Here is a 14,186-nt window from a genome sequence, read left to right on the forward strand (position 1 = left end):
CATAAATTTAGACTAGTTACTGAGGAACTAATGAGTAGGGTAGTTACTGAGGAACTAAGGCGCATAAATTTAGACTAGTTACTGAGGAACTAATGAACTAATGAGTAGTGTAGTTACTGAGGAACTAATGAACTAATGAGTAGTGTAGTTACTGAGGAACTAAGGTGCATAAATTTAGACTAGTTACTGAGGAACTAATGAGTAGGGTAGTTACTGAGGAAGTAAGGCGCATAAATTTAGACTAGTTACTGAGGAACTAATGAACTAATGAGTAGTGTAGTTACTGAGGAACTAAGGTGCATAAATTTAGACTAGTTACTGAGGAACTAATGAGTAGTGTAGTTACTGAGGAACTAATGAGTAGTGTCGTTACTGAGGAACTAAGGCGCATAAATTTAGACTAGTTACCGAGGAACTAATGAACTAATGAGTAGTGTAGTTACTGAGGAACTAAGGTGCATAAATTTAGACTAGTTACTGAGGAACTAATGAGTAGTGTAGTTACTGAGGAACTAATGAGTAGTGTAGTTACTGAGGAACTAAGGTGCATAAATTTAGACGAGTTACCGAGGAACTAATGAGGAGTGGTCAGGCTTAGGGAGGTTTGTTCCTCATTAACTACTGTAATTTTGTATACCTTATTGATAAGTGTTACCGAGGCATTTAATTTTTCTTTGATGGAAAAGAAAATAAAACTGGCTGCTAGATACTGTAACTTCCAGCTGTTTGAGGAAAAGCAAATAGAAACACTTTGACATCAGTGTGTTGCTGTCCATTTGAAAGAATTTCAAAAAGGTGCACGTATCATTTTGTTACTCAAGTGGCATTTTTAGACGGCATTGCTGGGTCATTTCGGCAGCTGTGAAGTGTTGTGTCTTAACTTGCCTGTGTGTAGTTTTAACACAGCAAGCCACATTTTGCAAAATGTGCGCCAGCAAAAACAGATTTTATTTTTTCAGAATAATTTATTAGTTTCATATGTATTTGTATATACATATACACTTATTTTAGAATAATCATAATTTATAGATCCCCCCCTCCCCCCAAATGTTTGTGCACGTGCCTGCGTCATAGCACACATGTAATACAGATACCTTCAAAGTTTTACAATCATAAGACAAAATGTCAATGACTTCCTAAATTAGTTCATAAATCCCGCCCGTGCCCCAGATAGTGTATTATAACAGCGCCACCATGTGGTATATTTGTCAAAGAAATCTTAAAGCACTGGCAACAAGTTTAACCCTTTTTACTCCATGGGGTGTTTCATTTTTTTGTTGACATAACTACGTTCTTTAAAGTGGGTCACTTTACAGCTGTTTATGGTTATCTTAGTTTGTGTGCGCTTTCCCAAAGACATGAAGCACAGTGAATCATGCCGACGGCACAGAAATACACTCCGCCGTCGAACGGCTGCACGTTTTCCACCGTTAGGGACCCTCGCTCGGCCTCCACCTGCGTGGCCGACAGCTTGTCTGGGCTGAAATCTCCGTGGAAGTCCATTTGGCTCTTGAAGGGCGCGGTGCTGGCAATGTGTCTTATTAAACCCCCTCCTGGTGACTGCCGGTACCAGAACATGTGCAAGTAGGTTCCGCCGAGGTTGTGGCTGCAGTGCATGCGGGCGGAAAGACCCGTCCTGACCAGCAACATTGATGTCTGCCGCACCCCCTTTTGGGTCCCAGCTGGAACAAAATCACTAATTAGTCAGTGCCTACTCATTATTTGATTTGTGGTCCTTTCTCATGTACCCACTTACTTAAATAAACTTTAAAAAAAGTACTAATAATTAACAAACTACATGAATATTTGAAAGAACTACAAAATAATTACAACTACAAACCTGCATAGACTAAAGATGGTCATGAATAAAACAAAAAAAACAATAAACTGGAAAACTACATAACAAACTAAAAACCGACATGGATGAGCTAAAAAAAAAACCTAAAAAAAAACTATGCGGTACAATAAACTAAAAATCTACATCTGCTAAAAAAAAAACATAAACACAAAACCTACATAGATAAGCTAAAAACCAACACATCCATCCATCAATTCTATGCCGCTTCTTCTCATTAGGGCCGCGGGGGCATGCTGGAGCCTATCCCAGCTGACTTCGGCCGACAGGCGGGGTAAAACCTACACAAATAAATCAACAAAAAAAATACAGTATAATAAACTAAAAATCTACATAAAAAGTTACAAAAAAATACATAAAGTAAAAATCAACAAACTAAACTACACAATAAACTAGAACCCAACATAAATAACTGAAAAAACGACATAAGTAAACTAAAAAGCTACATACTGTAGACTATAAACTTACCTAAGACCTGCATATAATAAACTAAAAAGTTACATGAATAAAACTAAAAACCTACATTGACTACATAAATACAGTACCTACCTACATAAGTAAACTGAAAACCTACATAATATCCAAAAACCTAGATAAATGAACTAAGAACCTAAACTAAAAACCCCATCAATAAACTAAAAGCAGTCGTTGATACCTGCAGCACTGTAGAGCAAACAGGCACTAAAGAGGGTGCGCACTGGCAGCATTTTCGGGAGCGCTCGCCAAGATGGCTGCGGTGAGACGTGAAGGAGCAGCAGCTGGCGGCATCTCGGCCAACCCCCCTCCCCGCCTCACCACAAAGTGCAAGATGGCATCTGTGGGGATGAAAAACGTCACGCCCCCAGTCCGCCCAGCACGGAACTGATTATTGTCGATGTTTGTGTCATGACGGGCTGAAGAGAAATGAGTTAGGCAAGATTGTAGTTCTTTTATTAGGGCACACCGTTTAACTCCTAAGAGGTACACATGTGACCCAGAGGACACTTTGCAGTTTTTAAAAGTCACTTTGGCACTAACCTCAGAAGTTCTTGCTCTACTTTCAAGACTCTAGATCCAAACCTCATAACTGCCAGCACTGGTAACACAGCCCAACCATTTGTTCACAACCTTGAATTGTAGGGGTGTAACGATTTGTTTTAATAACGATTTGATTCGCATCATGATTCGTGGTTGCCGATAGGATCCCACGAGGATATTGGTTCATTTAGAACGATCCAATCTGATAAACAAACAAGGAAACAACAATTAATGGCAATGCATTCACATTTTATTTGAATAAAGTGGAACCAACACTTCAGGCTGAATTAACACGAGCTTAACCTTTTCTGCATGAATTTTCAATAAAAGTCCAGTAAGTGCAGTAAGAGCTGACTGTCATTGCCGCCCTGCTGCCGTGCCTGAGCCAACTGTGATACTGACGTTACTTTGCGCTGCTGCTGCAGCGTGAAAGAGAGGTGCTTGGACGGTGTGAAATCCCATGCCGCCTTAGATTTGTTGTCTTGCCGTGGTATTTACATATCCTCCAAACAGCGAGCGACTTATTTAGAACATCTCCCTCTTTGCAAAACCAAAGTGTTTCCACACACTGGACGGCAATGGTGGCTTAATTATTTCTCGCTCGCCGGCTTGTCTGCTGCCATCCGCCGTGCTACGTTTCATGGTCTGCTGGCGCGTGGAGATGACATCATAGACAGGCAGGCTGAATCGAGTAATGTTTAACTTCTTTATCATTAAAAGTGCTAAAAAAACACATCCATATAAAGCCTGCTGCACTTAAATCCAGTGCTTTATTTCCTAGTATCGATGCAATTGATTACCTTTTAAACCATGTTAGATCGATATATGTTGTCCGGAATGGCAACTTGCCGAACACAGCTCGATGTAGTTGGATCTGGAATAGATGGATAGTTGGATATAGGAATATAAATCGATACATCGCTGTAGTAGACCAATCGTTACACCCCTATTGCATTGTGTGTCACATCATAGCACTTCTGAATCTTTGCTTCAAATGACTCACCTTTCATGAAATACTGTGGAAACACTACTTTAGATCATCCGCACACAAGATACCAGAACCTCCAGTGCTAAGTTGTTTTCTCAATCCCTTACATTACTGCAAAAAAATTCAATAAGGTTATTTTTGTGCTTCTAAACAATAGAGACAATGGACTCGCTGAGCAAAATGTGAAATTTACATTTCTAATACAATAGTAATGGGTTTATTTGAAGAACGGCAGAGAAAAGAAACCACAATTCCAAAAAAGTAGCCGTAAAAGTAAGTAAAACGAAACATTTTGATGAACTACCATGTAAAAAGTGAAGAGTTGCAAACAAAAACAATACTGTAACATTGCTATGGACAATTTAGAGTCTCCAATTGATCTAACATGCATACTTTTGGAATGTGGGAGGAAGCCGGAGTCTTGAGTAAATGAATGAATGAAGGTAAAAATGATACAGTAAATGTCCATTTATCCATTTGATTCGTAATTTTTTTTTTAATAATTTTTTTTATTGTTTTCTGCATGAAAAACTATAATTATATCCTATAAAATATAGTTTTGTGTTAAATATTTTTGGGTATCTGGAACGGATTCATTGGATTTACATGATTTCTTATGTGAAAAGTTGCTTCAGTTTTCGTACGATTCGGTTTTCGGCTGACGTTTTTGGAACTAATTCTGAACGAAAACAGAGGTAACACTGTCTTAGTTTTTTTTTTTTTTACATACTGGGGGAGACAGGAAGTTGCATTCCAAGCCAGCACCCATAATTCCGCACATAGCACAGACCACGCAAATCTATCTTGGAAAGACAAAAAAATCTTTTATTTTGGTTTTTGATTGTTTTCGGGCGGCGACTATTTTAATTTTGGCCACACCTCAACTTGTGTACTTCAAGATAAGTTGAACATTTGGGGGAGGGATGGGGGTGCAGATAGGGAAGATGTTGTGGACCCCACTGCTTTGATGCTCAAAAAGCTGTCTTTGAAACCTTGCGGGTTGCGTCTCATCCATGAAGGTCAAACTTTTTGGGCTGTGAGTGGAAGGAAGAAAGAAGGAGAGTCCTGCTAGGGGACGTCTGGAGGTTCATCTTGTGGACCTGCAACACACACAGCATCTGTTAGGTACTAATGCTCATGTCCACCACATGTCATTATTATACTGCACAACATAAAAATAACCTAAAAATGTAAAAATATAAAAAAAAAATACAGTGGAACTAAGGGGATTTCCAGAAGGTCAGACTCTAACCAAAACCTACTCTAACCAAAACAAATTTTCCCATAAGAAATAATGCAAATCCACCTAATTCGCTCCAGAAAGTCAAAAATGTTAACACAGAACAAGCTTTCATAGTTTAACAATTATAAAGACACAATGTGGCAGCAAGTTCAACACAGACACCACCTTCGTGTTTTGCAATGAGTTATTTCTTGAATTCAATAGCGTTTCTCACCTAAAGTCCCTGCTTTTCTTTTGATCACAGCTGTAAAATAACCCTAGATGGAGCCAAAGAAAGTTGCAAGAGCCAGCATTTTGATTTTAAAAAAAAAAAAAAGTGAGAAACACTTGAATTCAAGAAATAACTCATGGCAAAACACTATGGTGGCGTCCATGTTGATCCCGCTGTCACATCGTGTCTTTGGCAACAATCATGTCTTCAATGAGGGTCAAAGCAACCTTAACTGTTCATTTAGCCCTTTCATTGGTCATTTCTATGCATTTAGAATTGTTTTCCAACTACTATAAAAACATGTTCGGCGATGGAGCTGACTTCCAGTTCCTGTTTCCACTTAAGCTAATTGGAGATAACAGGACGTTTTGTGCTAAAAATACATTAAGAACACAGTTGGATTCATGCAGTGTACTATTAATGCACCATATTGTACGCCAACCACAAACTGTATGCAAACCGAGGCAAAATTTAGGTCCACAGTTTCGACACGCAAATCGGGGTGTATGCTAACCAAGTTTCCACTGTAAATAGAATGAATGGTAAACGTAAATATGTTAAAAATAAGTAAAGATATTAAAGATACATGATGACGTCAATAGATACTAGTGTAACAATGTTGACAGAAATTCACAAATAAATGGTGAATATAAATTAAGCAGTGATGAAGGCAAGAAAAGAAAGAAAGTGTTGAAAAAAAATAAAATATCAAACAATTTTGGCAGTATATAGCTTGGTAGTGTTCAGGAAAGGGAATTAAAATCAAATTGAAAACGTAATCAGAGTAATAAAATAGTAATAAATTGTTCAATAGAAAATAAATAAGTGAAAATAAATAGACATTCAAATAAAGACAAGAAAATACATGAAGAATAATTAAATACTGGAGGAAAAATCCTAGTAAATTCTTTGGTAACAGCGCCATCAAGTGTGGACTACATAGATTGCAGGATTAGCAAGATGCCGCAGGCCTCTAAAGCCCTACCAGCTTCCCGGCATTTCTGTGTCACTTTAAAAAAAACAAACACTGACGATAGAAGAAGTGGTACCTGTTAAGATGAGCATGTAGGCGGCTGGAAGAGAGGATGGAAGAAAGGAGGGAGGGAGGAGGCCACCTGGTGATTCATCTTGAGTACCAGTCCAGCCAGGAGCCCTATTTTACGCAACAATTCCTCCCTTTTCTATAAGTGTGTAAAGCTCCGGGTGGCTTGCAAGAGTTCTCCTTTAAAAGCCTCAGTAGTTGTCATGGAGGGAAGGCTTGTTTCTTCACTAGAAAATTTGGATCGGGTTTGATTCCTGGTGGTGTTGAGATGTAAGGGGATGTTTAGTTTGGGGGGGGAAAAAGGTAAAGCTGACATCTACTTGTCATCCAGGCCGGCTTTGAGCTGAGCTTCCAGTGCCATTTTGTCAAAAGTGCGCATATTGGTCTCCTCGCGCACCTTGTCGCGCACGTGAAAGGATGCGCGGGCGACAGAGCGAGCACTCTCCAGCACGGCTCGCTTCTCCTTGAAGATCTGCTCGCTTTTCTCCAATTTCCTCTCAATGGACTGTAGCAGCTCCATGCGGCGTTGCCTCTCTTCGTCCTCCACGCGCTGCCGGTTAAGCCTCTGCAGGCGCTCCTTCTCCTGCCGGGACTGGACGGCACGCTGGGCCTTCTCCTTGGCGCGCTCCTCGGCCACCAGCGCGGCCTGCCGGGCCCGCTTCTCAGCCTCTTTGACACGGGCCTCCAGCTGCTGCTGCTGCTGCCTCTCGCGCTTCTCAGCAGCCTTGCGGGCGCGTTGGATCTGCTTTTCCTCACGCTTGGCCTTCTCCTTCAGCTCCTGGCCTCGCCGCTCCACCAGCTGCTCGTAGTTCTCTAGGGAGCGGCTCAGCTTCTCATCCGCTGTCCTCTTGGCCTCCTCCCGCTCCTCCTGCTCCCGCCGAGCGATCTCCTGGATCAGGGCGGCATGGCGCCTCCTCTCCGCCTTGTTGAGGCCTCTTCTCTCCTCCTGGGCCTGGTGCTCCTTCTCCTGCCTCTTCAGCTCGGCCATAGTGAGCTTCTCCTTCAGCAGCAGCCGTTCCTGCTCCAGCACGGCCGCCCGCTCCTCCTCGAGGGCCTTCAGGTTCTGCTCCTGCAGGGTCTTCTTGTGCTTCTCCTCACGTGCTGCCTGCTGCAGCCTCTGCAGGCGGTGGCGCTCCTGCTGCTCTGCTAACTCCTTCCAGTGTTTTTCGCTCTCCTCGGCTTGGCGCAGCTTGGCGGCAGCCGAGCGTCGCTCCTGCTGGCTGAGCCTGCGCTGCCGTATGGACACCTGTGTCTGCCACAAGCGCTGGTACTCCATGACTGCCCGCTGCTTGTCCCGCTCCTCCTGCTCACGCCGCAGCTCCTCCATCCTGCGCTCGCTGTCCCACTGGAGATGGGCCACGTAGCGGGTCTGGCTCATAATGTCCTCCTCCTGATACCTGGCCAGCATCAACGCTGCGATCTTGCGGTCGCGCTCCGACACGGCGTTCAGGCCTCTCCGCTTCACCTCTTTGACGATGCGCTCCACCTTTTGCGTGGTCTGAGGGGAGTGGCTCAGGTCACCCAGGCTGAGGCTGCGGCCCATCAGGGAGTTGAAAGTGGCCAAGGTCCGAGCGCGGGGGCTGGACGTTTTGGCCCAGTGGTCCCTCGGACCGTCCCAACTGTATGACGATGATGCGCCAGACTCTGAGGAGGTGCAAGTTGTAGTGTTAGAGGTGGAGGAGGGCTCCATCCTTCTCTGCAGGGACTCCATGGAGTGACTTTTAACTCGCACTTTCGGATGGAAGTGTCCATTGTGCTTGGAGAACCCACCGTTAAGTGGCGTGCCGGCGCTGTGAGGTTTCGACACTGATGACGTCAAGGTGGACTTGGCTCGAACGAAGGTTGGGGGTTTCGATGTCGGTCTGGGGAAAGTGTTTGAGGATTTGCTGCCAGAGGGCTTCCGGACTACCGTTGGAGGACCACTTGACAGTGGTCTTGTGGTTTTAGCTTGTTCATACGAGGATGAGGACTGCTTGGGACCCAAGAAGCCTGCTTTGGTGGATCCAGGAACTTTAGATTCGAGAGGTGTTCCTGCTTTAGATGCTGGTACTTGAGGGGTGGATCCAAAATCAGAACTGGAGGTCACAGGTTTAGGAGGCTGAGAGGAACCAGAGAAAACTTGGTGCTGCTCCATCGAGGAAGAGGCAGCACAGCTATTGACTGCCGCCTGCATGGCCCTCCTTTTCTCCTCCCTGATGATGCGCTCCCTCTCCTCCCTGCAGTGCCTCAGCTTGGTGTGACGCTCCCTCTCGTACACTTCAAATAGGCCAGTTGCCACCCGCATGGAGCGACCCGGTGCCTCGCGAGCGAAGTCTGAGAGCGGGCGGGGCAGCAGCTCAACAGGCTTGACGCTGCAGCGGGCGCACGCCTCCAGGGAGCGAGGGCTGGTCAGCACATAGCGGCTGCCCTCAGCAGCCGGGGAGTCAAAGTTGTACAGATCCAGGTGCAATTTGGGAGACAGATCGTCATCGGGCTGTGACGGTTGAGGCTGAACCGCCACCTGAACCGAGCCGTCTGGAACTGAGCTGTCTGTAACCGCCACGGATGCGACGTGACAGGGGCTCGGCTCACAGCTGCCTGAGGGCGGTGTCTGAAAGCAAGCGTCTCCTTCCTCCTCTGTGGTGGCGCCATCGGCCTGATCTGGCAAGCGGTGGTCTTCAGAGGCCAGCGTGGGGGTGCAGAGTGGGGGGCCAATGGACTTGGTCTGCTCCTCGGCCTCGCAGGGGTCCACCATCTTTGGCTGATACAGCAAAGGGAGGGACAAAATACCAAAACAGAGTGTTAAAACCTGATACAACCAAATAGAGCATTGAGTGGACCTAATGGTATGCAAGAACAACATTTGTTGTTTGTTTCTATAAAAACTAAATTGTATTAGAAATGTAAACAGTAATCCCTTAACTGGTTCCAGACCCATTAGGGCTCCTTATTTAAAAATAAAATATTTATAGAAAACTTGTTTACGACCTTCAAAATACAGCTTTTAACATTCTTAGAGCCCTCTAGACATGAAATAACACCCCTATAGTCACCTTTACACTCCTCCTACCCAACATAGTAGACATGATAGAGTAAGAGTAAATGAGACATTTAAGACTTAAAGAGAACCTATTCTGCTTTTCCTCTTTTCTGACCTATAAATGTTGCTGCAATGTTGTATTCTCGTGGTAAACGATGCCAACACGTCAGATAATGAGGTTTTCTCTTTTGGGAGTGAGACCTGAAAGCAGTTTTGGACGGCTCTGCACGCTGTTTTTTTTTTTAACACTGCATTCCAATGACGTCAATGCAACCCGGACTTCCTTATATGGGAGTTCCCAGGCCAACGCTGTTGGCCTGCCCTTGCCCTGCTCTGTTCAGCACGTATGGCTCCCAGGAAACATTTGTGTGGGTGTGGCTAAAGAGGCAAGCATCAGGCATAAGTGGTTGGAGTTACTGATTGCCGGCCAGCAAGAGAAAAATCTGTCAACGCCACTTCATACAGGACTGTTTTGTGAACATGAGCCAATACGAAGCTGGACTATCCGCCAAACTGTTGCTGAATTCCGACGCCTTTCCAACATTATTTGGCCGTGTTGAAGAGTCAGAAGAGCAAACTAAGTCACAATTTATCAGTGTCCTAACTGTGTTTATGTTGTGTAAGTAATCGGACAAAAGGGGTTCAGCAGCTGTCCGGAAGTCCTCGGGAGCGCTTGGGAGCGTGACCAATCAGGGCGGAGTGGGCTCGGCAGGAGGCGTACCTGTAGGAGGGCCGGGGGTGGAGTAAATTACACCGTTTGGGCGGCAGGCAGGAAACAAGGTGCAGAGTCTGGAAGATCTAGAAAGCTTTCTGTGCAGGTTATTGCTCTATAGGAGTCCAGAACTCGATACAAAGGCCTGAACATTTTTTATAAAATAAGCCGCCTTTAAAAAAGAGTCACGCTCGTATGTGTTGATGGGCTCACCTTGCTCATTCGGTTTGAAACCAAAATATTCCCACACCGGGGTTGTAGCATTCGGCTTTGTTTTTTCCTCCAAATTTCTACTACTTTACCGTGCCTTGCTTCTCACAAGACTCACTTCCTGCACTGTGTGTGTGTGTGTGTGTGTGTGTGTGTGTGTGTGTGTGTGTATGCTAGCGGCACTGAGAGCACTGCTTCTCAAACTGTGACATGAGCTGGTGATAACCAGGAAAACAAGATTAATTTTTCCAGATAACAATACAATTATTACAAATAACACAGCCGTCCCTCGTCACTTCGCAGGTTGCATTTCATGGCTTCACTCTACCTCCGTTTTTCAAAAATATATTAATTTCTAAATCATGCTGTTGGAATACGGCCTATTATTAGTCAAAAATATGGGTAAAATTAAGCAAATTTTACCCAATATTTGCCTAAATTAAGCATTTTCGAGCATAAAAATAGTTAAATCAAGTAAAATACAAATATAAGTCATTCAGAAGACACAGTCAAAGATGTTGGGTTAATATGTAGTATTCTACACTGGTCACTAGGTGTCAGTAATGTTACTGTAATGTTCGGTGAGACACACAAATGCCAGACTTGATTGCCGGAACAACAGGCTTTTATTACAGATTTGAATTGTCTCACAACAAGGACAATGATCCCTCATAAAAACACAGGCGACTGTTGCTGCAGTAACCCACGGCAAGCTCAAATTCAACTCTGAACCCCTGACATCATCAGTTGGGAACAGTACCTCTGGAATGGCAGACCGGGGTGGTGGTCTTCCTTTTCAAGAAGTGTGGAGGGTGTGTTCCAACCATAGGTGGATCTATATAGGGACTACTATACTACTCAACTATAGGGATTTCCCAGCCCAGCCCAAACCCAGGACACGCTGGAGGGATTATGGCTCATAGCTGGTCTGGGAACACCTTGGTGTTCTCCTGGTGGAACTGGAAGAGCTGGCCGGTGACCGGGAAGTTTGGGCTTCCCTACTGAGACTGCTGGCCCCGCGACCCGTTTAAGTGGAAGAAAATTGAATGGAATAGCCATTTTTATGCTTGAAAATGCTTAATTTAGGCAAAAAGTATATAAAATTTGCTTAAATATGTATTTTTTTTAAATGAATATACCGTAGGGCATAATCAACCATGAAACAGCATGATTTATTACTTAATATACTGTATTTTGAAAAACCATAATAGAGTGAGGCTGTAAAATTGTAACCACGATGTGGTGAGGGACGCCTGTCATATGTTAGGTTTTTTATGTGTGTTTTTCCTCATCATTTAAAAAAAAAAAGCATTTGTCATATCCCTGAATTAGAGGATTATGGTAAGGCGGGGGGCGGGTGGAGGGGGTCCATATGGAGGATGCATGCATGCATGTTGATGCACTGAAGTGATTCTTTTCAGCAGATGAGACATCCTGCCTCCAGGGAAGTGACATAACACACAAACACAGAGCCCTCCTTCAATACAAGCTCCATCTATTTTTATCAGAGTCACTAGGCTGAGAGAATTAGATGACCCACAAGAGGAAATATGTTTCAAGCTCAAGGTGCCATGAAAAGAGGCCTACAATCCATGATGGAGCTTTTTAAACACATTTGACTGTCAAACAAGCAGTTGACACACAATGAAGACCTCCACGCTTCTCCACTAGAACCTTCTGCAGCATTTCCATTCACTACGTCAACTGACCTGCCAGTGTGCAAAACGTTGATTGAACCGGTGCTTTGTTCCCCTTCAGTACGTCCTGTGGGCCTCGTTCCCCGCATATCATCAGCTTTCACTCGGCCCTCGACCCCTCCGTGGAGCGTCACGTCGTCTCAGCATCGCAGCGCAGATGGCGAGGATGATTACGTCACCAAGCGGCAGGACCACTTCGACAGAAAAACTAAAATGTATCTTTTCTAATTCAATGTATTGAATATTTGCTTCCTCCGCATCATCGGCTGCTGGAGTGGAGCATCCCGCTTGTCAGCCTCCTTGGCCCCGCCTGCTCGGCGTCAATATGCTCAGCATCCTGACGGCATGGACCAATGAAGAAAAAGCTACATGCTTTTAACATGCAAACAGCCTGACTCCGCCCGCGGCTCCTGCGTTCCACCATTAGCGCAGACATGCCTACAGCGCATGCGTCACATCCTCGTATTAATGCCTCCGATAAACTCTTTAGTGTTTGCAAGAAGCATAAGCAGCATTAAACTGATTTAACTCATGAAAGGAAGCAGCTGTGATCCTGCTTCCTGTAATAAATACTATAACACCGCAGGTACACTTTACGGCCACAAGAGGGCGGAATAACATCACACGTCGATGTGCTCTTTGTGGCAGACTAGGAACTGTAAGCAGCAATATTATGGAACAAAACTGCCACAACAGCTCCTGCTCATGCTTCAGCTACCAAAAAAAAAAGTTAAAAAAAATAACTTTCCATTTTTGCAAACAAAATTTTAAATCATGACAATATTTTCGCACAGCTCTTGCCATCAGGAGGGCATGACAGTGTGAATGCCTGACAGAAAATGAAAATTTCGAGCAGATTTTGGCTTTTATAGCCTGTGGTCCTAAACTTTTGATCAGGTGATAAACAACCTATTTCAGTTTTTTTGTTTGTTTGTTTGAATTACAAGTTTCAAACGTGTTTTGTCTCACTCCCCCTTCTTGCTTTTGCATATTGTAGCTCTACTTACAACCTCATTAAGATCCACATGTGCAAAATGCCACTTGTAGCAATTTTTCAACTGGTTTTATAATTTTGATCAGGAGTGTATATACGCTACAATAAACCAAAAATATATATTTAAAAACATATTTAAAACTTAAAAAGCATTGAGAACATTTTTTTGTTCAGTAATGCAAGTAAATAACTCTATTTTTTTTTTGTACAAATTTATTGGACCACCTCATAGTATTTTATTTCTTCAAAAAACAAACAAATAATACCTAACAATATAGATTAAATAAATATAATAATACCTTTATCACACAAACAAAACCTGACCTCTTTTGGCCTTGAAAAACAATTTTTTGTAATGTAATTAATGTAAATAACTACAATTTAGTGCTTCAACAGATACCAAAAGTATTTGCTTCTTAGCATAACAATTACCCTCTACCTTCACCTTGTTTTCAACCTCATTACCAGTGGTCCCACGCAAGTCAGTGGTTCTCAAATGTCTGTTTTTTTTATGCCCCCCTGCCCCAAGCTCCCACCCCACTGAAATACAATTGAGAAGCTCATAATAGTTAATTTGTTTGTACAAACCACTGCATGAGTTGCTGGCACCAAGATTCTGCATGCAATCACCTGATTATCAACATAGATGAATAAAATGACAACCAGTCCAGTCTATACCCTGCCTCTTGCCCGCAGAGGGCTGCGATAGGCTCCAGCATACCCGTGACCCTATGAGGACAAGTGTTGGATGACTAAAACGAGCTGAGATAACATCTGCAACAATTTCCAAGTTTGTGAACTTTACACCATTTAAACAAGTCTGCTCAGTCTGTGCGATTCTCAAAACAGAGAAAAAAGTGCAAATGATTTAAGGCATAAATAAGACTTGTGCGTGTGTGTGTTGCTGTAAATGTGTTCCAGTGTTTGGGGAGATGATTGGGGGCGGACAGGAAATGACATCGGGGGTTCAGAGTTGAGTGTTAGCTTGACGTGGGTTACGACTGCAACACTAGCAAATATTTTTAGTAGGGATTAATATGTGATCCAGCGTTCAAGCTTGTGCTTGTGTTGTGCTGTCCTCGCAACACGTGACTGTATGCTGCTAGACTGCAAGCGAACCAATAAAGAAAACTCTGTACACAAGACTTACTTTTCTTGCTTCAGTGAAGCTTTCTTTGGCGTGCATGCATGTGTGCGC

General features: G+C 43.7%; 1 protein-coding gene across 1 annotated transcript; it reads right to left on the reverse strand.

The window, feature by feature from the left end:
- Window positions 1-2,669: 2,669 nt before the first annotated feature.
- Window positions 2,670-12,567, reverse strand: ccdc177 (coiled-coil domain containing 177). The gene is made up of 3 exons (XM_054796799.1): window positions 12,007-12,567; window positions 6,364-9,096; window positions 2,670-4,960 (listed from the first exon to the last, which is right to left on the reverse strand). The coding sequence occupies exon 2, from the start codon at window positions 9,088-9,090 to the stop codon at window positions 6,673-6,675; it is 2,418 nt and encodes an 805-aa protein (XP_054652774.1). The 5' UTR covers window positions 9,091-9,096; window positions 12,007-12,567; the 3' UTR covers window positions 2,670-4,960; window positions 6,364-6,672.
- Between the last annotated feature and the right edge of the window lie 1,619 nt (window positions 12,568-14,186).

The sequence above is a fragment of the Dunckerocampus dactyliophorus genome, chromosome 13 (genome assembly GCF_027744805.1).
Source record: "Dunckerocampus dactyliophorus isolate RoL2022-P2 chromosome 13, RoL_Ddac_1.1, whole genome shotgun sequence".
NCBI classification, from domain to species: Eukaryota; Metazoa; Chordata; class Actinopteri; order Syngnathiformes; family Syngnathidae; genus Dunckerocampus; species Dunckerocampus dactyliophorus.

Excerpts from the sequence above, each read along its gene's own strand:
- ccdc177 (XM_054796799.1), bottom strand. The coding sequence starts at position 9,090 with ATGGTGGACCCCTGCGAGGCCGAGGAGCAGACCAAGTCCATTGGCCCC.